Here is a 13292-nt window from a genome sequence, read left to right as displayed (position 1 = left end):
TACAGCTTCATACCCAGGTCTGCTGACTGTAGCTTTAGTCCATGGGGAAAAGAGTGGATACCTGGGAAATGAAGCATTAAGTTCTAGGACAGCTGATGGCTTTATGTACCAAGCTGTTAGCCTTAGTCTCTTAATTGTGCGGCACTTAATCAACAAGTAAATACTGGCTTCCTATGGACAGCTTCACTGATGTGGGCCGTACCAAAAGTCAACAAACATTTTAATTACCCTCGGTACCATTTCCTCAGGTATCACGTTACACTACGGGCACTTCAGAGAGAGAGACGCAGCTGGCTTTGAGGAGACCAGAGCCTTTGCATCAAAGAAGGTCAAAAGTCAAAGGAAATATCAAGAGAGGTAATAGTCACAGTAAACCCGCCTTATCTGCTTAATATAAGACTATCATAATCTAGCCAGAGCCTCGCCTTGCTTCTCCTGGACTTCTTATTTATTATAGACTAGAAGCTAACCTATATTGATATTGGCACAATGGCAGCTGGACTGTATTTGCTCAAGGAGAGGACTCAGGTGAAAATGTGGAAAGGAACCAGGCTTTAGGTTAATCAGTCACAGTATTTCTCTGCTCAGCAAAGCCTTGAGCCCAGGCATGAAATAACAGGAATTACTCCTAACACTCATATTGAGTCTCAAAGCGTAAGACGCTTTTGAAAATCAGTTCTAGATGGAAACATTTCAGATGAAGTTGAAAATATACACAAAGTGAGCAGGCCTGCTCTGCAATTTTGAGGCACAACTGACTGTGTGAGGTGTGTACATGCAAAACTGCAATTGTGTATGAACACTGGATAATTCTGCATCGAAGGGGTTAATCTGTGTGTGCAGTCACCGCCTGGGTGAGAATAGTGATTTCAGAGTCGTAGATTCATAGATGCCAAGGCCAGAAGGGGCCATTGTGATCATTTAAGGTACATAAGAAGAAAACAAAGAAAGAAGTGGGACTGCTAAACACTGAGGATGGAATGGAGGTTAAGGATAATCTAGGCATAGCCCAATATCTAAACAGATACTTTGCCTCAGTCTTTAATGAGACTAATGAGGACTTTAGGGATAATGGTAGGATGACAAATGGGAATGAGGCTATGGAGGTAGATATTACCACATCCGAGGTAGAAGCCAAACTCGAACAGCTTAATGGGACTAAATCGAGGAGCCCAGATAATCTTCATCCAAGAATATTAAAGGAACTGGCACATGAAATTGCAAGACCATTAGCAAGAATTTTTAATGAATCTGTAAACTCAGGGGTTGTACCATATGACTGGATAATTTCTAACATAGTTCTGTAGTGGGGTGGACCCCCGCTCCTGCCCTGAAAGGTTAAAAACAGCCCTGGGAGGGGGCTGTCACTGGAGAAAGCAGCTTTTAGGCTGGGCTGATTGGGGGAAGTGGCTGCAGCTGGGGCCATGCCCCAAACAGACTCAACTGGCCCTATAAAGGCAGAGAAGCCAGGGGCAGACAAGAATCTCTCTCTGCCTGTAGAGGGAGAAGGGCCTGGCTGCAGGGAGATAGAGACAGGGTACCTGAGTGGAGCAGGGCTGGGGACAGGCTGGGGAGCTGGGGAGCTCCAGCCTGGAAAGCCCCAGGCTGTGGCTTAGCACAAAGTCAACAGGTATTGGGGGTTGCAGAGGGCAGCCCAGGGGTAGGCCAAGGCAGCAGGTCCAAACCCTCCTTGCCTGTGATGAGTAGGCTGATACTGCAGTCTGACCCAGGGTGCAGGGGCTAGACGACGACTGGCAGTAGCCAAATACTGAGGCGAGGTGGGGATAGAGGGTGGGGGTTCCCCGGGGAGGGGAGACCCTAAGTCTGAGGGGATTACTGCTAGGGAGCAGCACCCCAAGTAAAAGGGTACCGGGTCCTAGGAGGGACATGGGGCCAGAGGACAGGCGGATCACCAGCCTGCAGAGGGCGCTCCGGAGGCTGGAAATTGAGCTAATTCCTGGAACAGACCAGCAGGAGGCGCCTCAGGGGTGAGTCCGCACATCTACAATTCCTATTTTTAAGAAAGGGGGGAAAAAAAAGGTGATCCAGGTAACTACAGGTCTGTTAGTTTGACATCTGTAGTATGCAAGGTCTTGGAAAAAATTTTGAAGGTGAAAGTAGTTAAGGACATTGAGGTCAACGGTAATTGGGACAAAATACAACAAGGTTTTACAAAAGGTAGATCGTGCTAAACCAACCTGATCTCCTTCTTTGAGAAGGTAACAGATTTTTTAGACAAAGGAAATGCAGTGGATCTAATTTACCTCAGTTTCAGTAAGGCATTTGATACGGTTCCACATGGGGAATTATTAGTTAAATTGGAAAAGATGGGGATCGATATGAAAATTGAAAGGTGGATAAGGAACTGGTTAAAGGGGAGACTACAACGGGTCATACTGAAAGGTGAACTATTAGGCTGGAGGGAGGTTACTAGTGGAGTTCCTCAGGGATTGGTTTGGGGACCAATCTTATTTAATCTTTTTATTACTGAACTTGACACAAAAAGTGGGAATGTGCTAATAAAGTTTGCGGATGACACAAAGCTAGGAGGTATTGCCAATATAGAGAAGGACCAGGATATCATACAGGAAGATCTGGATGACTTTGTAAACGGGAGTAATAATAATAGGATGAAATTTAATAATGAAAAATGCAAGGTCATGCATTTAGGGATTAATAACAAGAATTTTTGTTATAAACTGGGGACACATCAGTTGGAAGTAACAGAGGAGGAGAAGAACCTCAGAGTATTGGTTGGTCACAAGATGACTATGAGCCGCCAATGTGATATGGCCATGAAAAAAGCTAATGCAGTCTTGGGATGCATCAGGCGAGGTATTTTCAGTAGCGATAAGGAGGTGTTAGTACCATTATACAAGGCACTGGTGAGACCTCATCTGGAATACTGTGTGCAGTTCTGGTCTCCCATGTTTAAGAAGGATGACTTATGAGGAGAGGCTGAGGGAACTGGGATTGTTTAGTCTGCAGAAGAGAAGAATGAGGGGGGATTTGATAGCTGCTTTCAACTACCTGAAAGGGGGTTCCAAAGAGGATGGATCTAGACTGTTCTCAGTGGTAGAAGATGACAGAACAAGGAGTAATGGTCTCAAGTTGCAGAGGGGGAGGTTTAGGCTGGATATTAGGAAAAACTTTTTCACTAGTAGGGTGGTGAAGAACTGGAATGGGTTACCTAGGGAGGTAGTGGAATCTCCTTCCTTAGAGGTTTTTAAGGTCAGGCTTGACAAAGCCCTGGCTGGGATGATTTAGTTGGGTTTGGTCCTGCTTTGAGCAGGGGGTTGGACTAGATGACCTCCTGAGGTCCCTTCCAACCCTGAGATTCTATGATTCTATGATTCTATGAATTCAAACTGGAACAGGTACAGAAAACAGCGACTAGGATGATCTGAGGAATGGAAAACCTGTCTTATGAAAGAAGACGCAAAGAGCTTGGTTTGTTTAGCCTAACCAAAAGAAGGCTGAGGGGAGATATGATTGCTGTCTATAAATATATCAGAGGGATAAATACCACGGATGGAGAGGAATTATTTAAGCTCAGTACCAATGTGGACACAAGAACAAATGGATATAAACTGGCCATCGCAAAGTTTAGACTTGAAATTAGACGAAGGTTTCTAACCATCAGAGGAATGAAGTTCTGGAACAGCCTTCCAAGGGGAGCAGTGGGGGCAAAAGACATATCTGGCTTCAGGACTAAGCTTGATAAGTTTATGGAGGGGATGGTATGATGGCAATTAATTGATCTTTAACGATTAGCAGTAAATATGCCCAATTGCCTGTGATGCGATGTTAGTGGGGTGGTATCTGAGTTACTACATAGAATTCTTTCCTGGGTGTCTGGCTGGTGAGTCTTGCCCACATGCTCAGGGTTTAGCTGATTGCCCATATTTGGGGTCAGGAAGGAATTTTCCTCCAGGGCAGATTGGCAGAGGCCCTGGGTTTTTTTTTCGCCTTCCTCTGCAGCGTGGGGCACAAGTCACTTGCTGGAGGATTATCGGCACCTTGAAGTCTTTAAACCACAATTTGAGGACTTCAATAGCTCAGACATAGGTTAGGGGTTTGATACAGGAGTGGGTAGGTCAGATTCTGTGCAGGAGGTCAGACTAGACAATCATAATGGTCCCTTTTGACCTTAAAGTCTGTGAGTCTATGATTCAGTCTGACCTCCTGTATAGAAAAGGCCATAGAGCTTCCCCATAATCATTCCTAGAATAGATCTTTCAGAAGAACATCCAATGTTGATTTAAAAATTGTCAGTGCTAGAGAATCTACCAGCACCTTTAGTAAATTGATCCAATGGTTAATTACACTCCCTGTGAAAAATTTACACTATATTTCCAGTCTAAATGTGTGTAGCATCAACTTCTTGTACTTTTCTTTGCTTGACTGAAGAACCCATTATCAATATTTGTTCCCCTGGGAGGTATTTATAGATTGTAATCAAGTCACCTCTTAATTTTTCAGTTGGTTAAAATAAACAGATTGAGCTCCTTGTATCTATCACTACAAGGCATGTTTTCTAATCCTTTAATCATTCTTGTGGCTCTTCTTTGAGCCCTCTCCAATTTATCAACATCCTTCTTGAATTGTGGACACCAAAACTGGACACATTATTCCAGCAATGGTCACACCAGTGCCAAATACAGAGGTAAAATAACCTCTCTCTTCCTACTCAAGATTCTCCTGTTTATGTATCTCAGGATCACGTTAGCTCTTTTGGCCACAGTGTCACACAGGGAGCTCATGATCAGCTGATTATCCAACATGACCCCCCAGATCTTTTTCAGCATCACTGCTTCCCAGGATAGAGTCCCCATTGAGTAAGTATAGCTTATGTGTTCTTAGGTGTATATATTTACATTTAGCCATATTAAAATGCATATTGTTTGCTTGTGCCCAGCTTACCAAATGATTCATAGTGCTCAGTATCCGTGACCTATCCACTCCATTATTTACCTCTCCCCCAATTTTTGTGTCATCTGCAAACTTTATCAATGATGTTTTTCTGCGATGTTTTTCAAGCGATCCCCATGGAACCCCACTAGAAACACATCTGCTAGATGATGATTCCCCATTCACAGTTACATTTTGAAATCTATCAGTTAGCCAGCTTTTAATCAATTTCATGTGTGCCATGTTAATTTGGTCATTCTAGGTTTTTTAAGTCAAAATGTCATGTGGTACCAAGTCAAATAGATTACAGATGTCTAAGTATATTACATCAATACTGTTAGCTTTAACAACCAAAATTATAATCCCATAACAAAAAAGATATCAAGTTAGTTTGACAGGATCTATTTTCCATAAACCCATGTTGACTGGCATTAATTATGTTACCCTCCTTTAATTGTTTTTATTTATTGAATCCTCTATGAAGTGCTGCATTATCTTGCCTGAGATTGATATCAGACTTACTGGTTTATAATTACCTGGGTCACCCTATTTACCCTCTTTAAATATTGGCACAAAATTAGCTTTCTTTGAATCTTCTGGAACTTCCCCAGTGTTCTAAGACTTGTTGAAAATCAATGTTAATGATCCAGTGACCTCCTCGACCAGTTCTTTTAAAACTCTTGGATGCAAGTTATCGGGACCTGCCAATTTAAAAATGTCTAGCTTTAGTAGCTGTTGTTTAACAGCCTCCTGAGATACTAGTGGAATGGAAAAAGTATTATCAAATGATACAGCTACATCATCTGTTCATTCTCACCAATCATGAAGTAATACTACAAGATTAGCTCTTTTTATGATGTAATGGGCACTTGGGCTCAAAATTTGCTCAAAATCTCCTACAGAAAATAAATGTATCTAAATATTCCAGGAATATAAAAAGTTAGATGCAAATTCAGTTCTGGAAATGGATGATGGCTGGAGGTTGAGGTTCTAGATGGGGTGGGGAGAGTGTTTTTTTGACCTGGCTCAATTATTCATCATATGTTTGGGGAAATGTTATACCCATGTGCAATTGGATGCACTTTGGAGTAGTCCTACTGAAGTTAACAGATATGGCATTAAGGGTTCTGTTACGACTTTTAAGTCTGCAGCCTTATGAGGCAGAGGAGCTCTCCATTAGATGCAATTCTTAAAGCCTTTTTACCTCTGGAGAAGAATACACCAGAGCAGAAACCCTTATGCCATTTACTTAGCTCCCTGGCAGGTGGCACAGAAGGAAGAGAGGCCCTAGGCCACACTCTTCGATGGTAGCAGACATTGTACGTCTGAATATATCTAAACCTATAGAGGCCCTCACAGGCCTAGCGCCATCCATGTCCACACCATTCCATCTTCTCCCAGCAGGACCTGCATCCTATCTACCCCTTGGGGATCCTCTGTCTTTGAGAGAGGACTGATAGCATGCTAACTACATCCAGCATCTTTGGTGAATATCAAAAAAACCTCACTCCCTCATTTTGGAGCCTCCATCCTCTTTCTCATATAGGTCTGTGAGAACAATCAGTATGTTTACTGCTGGCCCTTTCAGTGCATGGGGTAGGCTCAGCCAATCAGGGAACCTGTAGAAAGATCATGTGACCTCAACCATGTGACGAATCCCAATCAACTCAGACCTCAGCATCTTAAGGGATGTGCACTCCCTCGAAGGGTCCTGAAGCTTGTGGGAGGAATGGAGCTACATTGCTTTAAGCTTGTGCTCCTGGTCCCATTGAAGTCGATGGCAGAATTCCCACAGACTTCAGTGGTGCAGGATCAGGCACTCATGCAGGCCTGTGTGTAAATCAAACAGACAAGACTTGGGTAAATTACAGGCCGGTCTATCAGAACCATTACTAGGGTGGCTTGGTTCTAACTTTAGTAGAAATCTTGCTGATGATTTCAGAGCATAGAAATGCCACTTCAGAATTTGACTCCTTCCCACCATCAATGTACACCCAAAACCTCAGGCTGCTGGCTGCTTTGTGTGTGTGCATGAATCATGAAAGATAGCTATTTATTTTTGCACTTAGATTTATATGCCTGCTGTCAGCTGACAGATGGGAAGGTTCCCGCAGGGTAGCTGTTAGAGTAAGATTTTCCAGTTCCTGGGACAAGAGAAGTGGTAAGAGTGATGCTCATTTGGAGTGCTCTGGAAAATCTATGTTGATTTAACTGAAACCCCCAAACCTTATACAGAAAACTAGTAGTCTGTCTGCAGGAGAAGCAGGGCAAATTATATTTGGTTCTGCTCCATTCAAAACTCTACCCCAATCCCAATCCCAACACCACTGCTAACAAACAGTTACCTGAGATTAACAATTAATTACCTGGAAAAGCAAAGAGCAAATTAAATATAAAAAAGGCGAGATCATGCCCAGCCTGGGTTCAACGTGCGAGGCAAAGAGGGTAAATTGCACCACCTTTTTTGTGCATCAGTGCAAGGTCTGGGCACAACTAAAACCCTTTTGCTTCATGGGGTTCAAGACAGCAGGAGGCTGATATCCACGTTGAAGAGGATACTACTAATAGTGATAAGGAGAGATGGAAAAGAGCCACCCTCCCTTTTAACAGCCTTCACTCAAGCACACAGAGTAGCCGGTGGTGCAGTGATTGAGCTGAGAAGTATCATCCCACTTCAGGTACAATGCCTGTTGGGACACCGTACTGCTTCTCCATTCACACAGTAGAGGATGTGCTGGAAGACCTGCCGTTTAGCCCTTTTATGCCCCCCTGTTTTATTTAGTGTCAACTGTTTACCTTGTGTCCGTTACAAATCCACTTTGTCCTCCATTAACTCAATGCTCCTGTGTGATTATCTGAGCATTACAACCTCCAAGAGTTCATTTTGGGCCTCAGGCCGGACCTAATCCCATCAAAGTCTATAGCACAACTTCCACAGAACTGAAGGGGTGCAGACTTGGGTCCTTATAGGGGACATTTGTAAGAAACGAAACATGGCAGTCTTCCTCACTTTGTGTTATGGCTTCACAGAGCCAAGGAAAAGCCCAGTGGTGATCTGTGCCACTAGAGACCAAGAAATAATGTGGATCTTCTGGTTAAAGGGTACTGGCCTAGGACTCAGGATATGTGGGTTCAATTCCTGGCTCTATCCCAGACTTTCCGTGTGATCTTGGACAGGTCACTTAGGCTTAGGTCCTCAAAAGTATTTAGGTGTCTCACTCCTATTGAAATCAATACCTTTTGAGGCTCTGGGCCTTAGTCTTTCTTGGGTCCTAGTTCTCCATCTGTAGAATGGGCATAATAGTTTTCCTCTGTCTGTCTTTCCTACTTAGACTGTAAGCTCTTTAAGGCAGCAACGGCCACATACTATGTGTTTGTGCAATGTCTCGCACAATAAGATGGTCCTGCTCCTGAGTGGGTCTTGTAGCGCCATTGTAATACAAATATAACTAAGGTCCTACTTAACTTGCCATATTGTGGACATTGTTGATTCCACAATATTAGGTTTTCACGACAATTTTGACAGCGGGAGCCCCAGCCGCCCCAGGGCTGAGAGCGGGAGCCCCCATTGTCAGCCCTAGACTCCCCGCTCTCAGCCCTGGGAAGCTGACGGTGGAAAATCATGGAAAAGTAACAGTGGACTTTACTACTGCAAATAATAAGGTCCATTATTACTTTTCCGCAATTTTCCATGGCTTGGCCGTAAATCAGCCATAATTATTTTGACAATCATCCCGCAATTCAACTAGGGCTTTAAATAGAACAGCAGAGACAACACAGGGGAAATCCAAACCTGGATTCAGACCTAAATATCATAGGGTGCAGCCTTGTGGGTTATGTGCCCTGCTGCTGCTCTTTCACTGCATGACATGCAGGTAAATATATATGGTGAGGTCATGAATGACCACCACAAGAACACAGAGTTCTATTCCCCAACAAAGGCTTTGTTAGCTTGAATATGTTAAATCATATTACAGGCTTGGAAAGGCATGCCTGTGCTGGGGAAAACCTGTTCTGCTCACTATCAAAGAGCATCTTTAGCTGTATACTTTGTAGTGCTAATCCTTGTGGGACTCAACAGAATTGCTGTGTTCTGCTACAGCACATTAACCCAGAGGGAAGCTATTGCTTGCTTGTTTTATGCATTACTTTGACACATAACTTTTGCACGCTTTCCAATATCAAGCCCCATCGAGTATACTTAGGCTAAGCAATAAGACTTAGAATAGGTAACTGTCCTTAAAAATATACAGTGAAAATTAGCATGATTTTAAAAGACAAATCTGATTTCGGGGAGAGGTAGGAGTGGATTACAATATTTCAAAAAGTGCCGTATTTGAGAACATTGATTGATCAGACAGTAGTCATTGGACAGGCACACAATCAATCGTATGCATCAATAATTGTCCCTCCTGAATATTGCATTTTTAATACTGACAGGAGTACAACAAAGGACACGTATGGTGGCCACAAACCTGAGCCAGAGAGAAACAACAGCTGCCCTGAAGATCTGAGACTTCAGCATGCACCATCTCTGGCAGCTGCCAAAACTCTGTCTACATGTGGATATCAGGTGACAGATCTGAACCTTTTTATCATTATGAGGAAAAAAAAAAGTGAGCTCCCTGTATCTGTATGTACAGTTCTCTAGCCAATTCCACCCAGGAGATTAGACAGTGACATGAGTGGCACATTCAGCACAACACTTATTTCCCTTACAGCAGATGCCACTGCCAATCATGATGACTAACACTGTCTCTTTGTTCCCTGGTACTATTCTGTAGGTTGTCTGTATACTCCTGTCTCTCTTGTCTTATACTTCGCTTGTAAGCTCTTGAGGGTCGGGACCACTTTTTTTGTTCTGTGTTTGTACAGCATCTAGCACAGTGGGGTCGTGGTCCACGACTGGACCTTCTAGGCACTAGCACAATACAAATGATAAATAAAAATTCCCTAAATAGTCTGTAATAATAAGGACCATGGTTTACCTGTGGCGGGTTTCTGGATGACCGAATTCTCACCTGCTTCTCCTGCCATCTTCCAACAGCCAACTACTGGCCAGAATCAGGGACGGTAAAGAAGCTCATTCGGAAACAATTGCTGGGCCCGATTGTGATCTCATGCTGGTGTAAATCAGGAGGTTGAAATTACACCAATACAAAACTGGTGGATATGAGAGCAGACTCAGGCCCAAAATGTGCTGCATGTTCATCAGTGAGGCACTTTGGTATGTATTGAGGGACATAGCCTCGCCCCAGGTGAGGCCTCTTTGCACCACTCTGGGGCACAAGGCAAGCTTCAAGCTGGCCCACGTGGCCAGCTGGAGATCCCACTGGAGCACAAGAATTCCTGGGTTGTACAAAAGCCAGTGTAATTGGTTTTAGGCTATCCCCTTCCAGCCCCTCTAACAGCGGGAATATGTTGGGGGGCAGAGGGGCATACATTGCTCCTGCACACCTTGTGGTATTTCATAGTTTCATAGAGTTTAAGGCCAGAAGGGACTATCACATCACCGAGTCTGACCTGTATATCACAGGCTATACATTTTCACTCAGACACCCTTATATTCAGCCCAAAGACTTTAAATGGGGCCATTGTAAGCTTCTGTAAGATAAAGCAACCCTGCTCTGATTTAGGCCAGAGGTCAAACCTCTGCCCCAGAAACCCAGGCCTCCTCCCCACTTCAAGTCCCATGCCAGCTGCAGCTTGGTCAGATATTATATGCCTCCCCTCCTTGGTCACATGTTTTCTTAACAGTTATCGATAGCATGAACACAATTGACAGCCATTCTACTTAATACTTTACAGCTGGACCACAACTGGGGGTCCAGCGACAGGCACTTGTCATGTGTCCATCACCATGGTACCTCAGTGTCATACAATTAAGAAGCAATAAGCATCCCTCCAAAAAGGGCCACCATTTTTTTTTTATTTTAAAAAATCATTCTTTCCTCCCTCTTTCATCTCCCTTTCTTATGGCCATTCTTGACCCCTGTGTTTCCCTCCTAATTGCCCCATTGTGGTTGATCAGAGGGAGCTAATACTGGTGAGGGGAGCCATGCATGCATAGCCATTTCCAGAAAGCTACAAACTCAACTCTCTTGGAGAAGAAGGATGGGCCACTGCTTAGGATGCTAGCCAATTAATCCCTCCGCTACCACAGATTTCCTGTGTGACCGTGGGCATGTCACGCAGCCTCTCTATGCCTCAGTACCTCATCTGTAAAAGAGAGATAATAGTGCTTTCTCACATCACAGGGAAATTGTGAAGACAAAAGCTGTAAAGACTATGCAGTGCCCATCCTAACTTTGAGTTTGTTAAAAATATTAATTTCCTCATTGAGGGTGTCCATTTGCTAACCTCTGCAACCATTCTAAGGCCTGGTCTACACTCAGGGGTGGGGGAGTGTTCGATCTAAGGTACGCAACTTCAGCTATGTGAATAGCGTAGCTGAAGTCGAAGTACCTTAGTTCGAATTACTTACCCGTCCTCACGGCGCGGGATCGACGTCCGCAGCTCCCCCGTCAACTCCGCCACCGCCGTTCGCGGTGGTGGAGTTCCGGAGTCGACGGGAGCGCGTTTGGAGTTTGATATATCGCGTCTAGATGAGACGCGATATATCGAACTCTGAGAAATCAATTGCTACCCGCCGATATGGCGGGTAGTGAAGACGTACCCAAAGTAAGAGTTGCATGCTACAGAACATATGCTGTCAATCTGATGGCGGTTTTTTATGTTTTGAAGTCTCAGAATACACCTCAGCTGGTGTAAGTCAAAACAGCTCCACTGGAATCAATGCATCTAAACTGATTTACACTAGGTGAGGTCGTGGCCTTCTCTTTTTATCCCTCCAAATTCTGTAGACGTCTTGTGCTCAGACTGACTGCAAAACTAGCCCCCATAGTTTTTTTTTTAAAGCTTTTTGTTCTCCAATACCCAAAAAGGTCAAAAACTGTAAATTAACTATTATCTCTTAAATCTAGTCATTCATATATTAGCCTTTAGCTCAGAACCAGGAAGGTGAGTATTTATGGGTCATGACTGCCAAGGTAAAACTTGAATGGGCCAAAGAACTGATCTCCCACATTCATAAAAGGTTTTAAAAAATTGCTAACACTGCTGCCAGGTCACCTGTAACAAGTTCCAATTCCCAGGAGCATGTGGGAGAATTTTCAAAGTAAAAAATCAATGGCTATGAAATTACACATTAGTCTAGGGGAGTGCACTTTGCCTGTTTTCACAGCTAACATTCATCTTGCTATAGTAATAGTGGCACAGACAATTTGCCATGGTAAAGTTGATCTATACGTGTTTTAATTAAAGTTCTGACAGCAAATTTAAACCTTATTTTACTTTTAGAATGTACAATATCCATCTCTCTCTCTTGATTGAGAAACAAGGTCATGTGACGGAGCTTAGAAGTGGTGTAAGCATCCGAGACATGCTGGGAAAAGTCAACATACTTTATAATATATTCTCTAGAAATAACAGCAATAATGATAATACTTTGCATCCCAGATCTCAAAATACTTTACAAGTGGCTCACAAAGTCTCATAGTCTTATGTTGCTTCATACGAAGACTAGACTCCCATATTTTCAGCTGGAATGGTTTTTAGTTTAGATTAAAAGAACAAATGTGAGCGATCACAAGGCACGTGCCTTCTCTGTAACAGTCTGCACTGAACTGAACACAAAATGGTTGCCCATATCACCAGACAGCAGAGATATTATTAGCTATTTAAAAGTGCAGTACAAAGAAAACAAAAAGGTATTACAGTTGTATATCTGAATATACCACACACACACCACCTCTGTGATGGGCCTGTGACTGAAACCATTTTACTGAGTTGGGGAACCTGGAGCTCAGAAGTTAAGTGTTCTGACCACAACCATACAATGTGCCAGTGACTGATACTTCTTAGCCCTCTGCTCTGATCACTAGACTCCATTCTCAAGTTGAAATGCTTTCATTACTGTAAAGATTTGTAGAATTTGTCTGTGTAAAACTTCTGAATTCTGTCTGATTTTATGGAATTGCTGTGTCATTGAATGCCTCAGTGTATATTGAATCAGCCATTTGCTAAAAGGGATTGCATCACATACTGCACAGACTCTACCTAGACAGCTATTGCAGGAATGTCAAGTCTCATTAACATCTGAATAGGTCTACTCTGGCCACACATGGAGCTGATTCTAGAGAGGGTGGCTGAGCTGCAAGAAACCAATTTTTTTCAGTTCAGACTTTAAGCAAAAGAGCACTTGGAATGGAATCTTGATCATGTGACATAGGCTTTGAGGTTGCCCAGGAAGGTCATGTGACAAAGGGGAGTGGAAAGTTATAAAAGAACAAGGTCAGCTCTGGGAAGCTCTCTCTCACTGA

The 13292-nt window shown here is 43.3% G+C and overlaps 1 protein-coding gene across 1 annotated transcript in view; it reads left to right on the top strand.

Moving 5' to 3' along the window:
* Positions 1-13292, top strand: part of LOC120397331 — a 188544-nt gene that overhangs the window by 142080 nt on the left and 33172 nt on the right. The window contains exon 6 of the mRNA XM_039523026.1: positions 9352-9484. Coding sequence (XP_039378960.1) covers positions 9352-9484 — 133 coding nt within the window. The remainder of the gene's footprint in view (positions 1-9351; positions 9485-13292) is intronic.

Source organism: Mauremys reevesii, linkage group 2 (assembly GCF_016161935.1).
Source record: "Mauremys reevesii isolate NIE-2019 linkage group 2, ASM1616193v1, whole genome shotgun sequence".
Lineage (NCBI taxonomy): Eukaryota > Metazoa > Chordata > Testudines > Geoemydidae > Mauremys > Mauremys reevesii.
The sequence above is the reverse complement of the archived record's forward strand: the minus strand, read 5'-3'. Positions and strand labels throughout refer to the sequence as shown.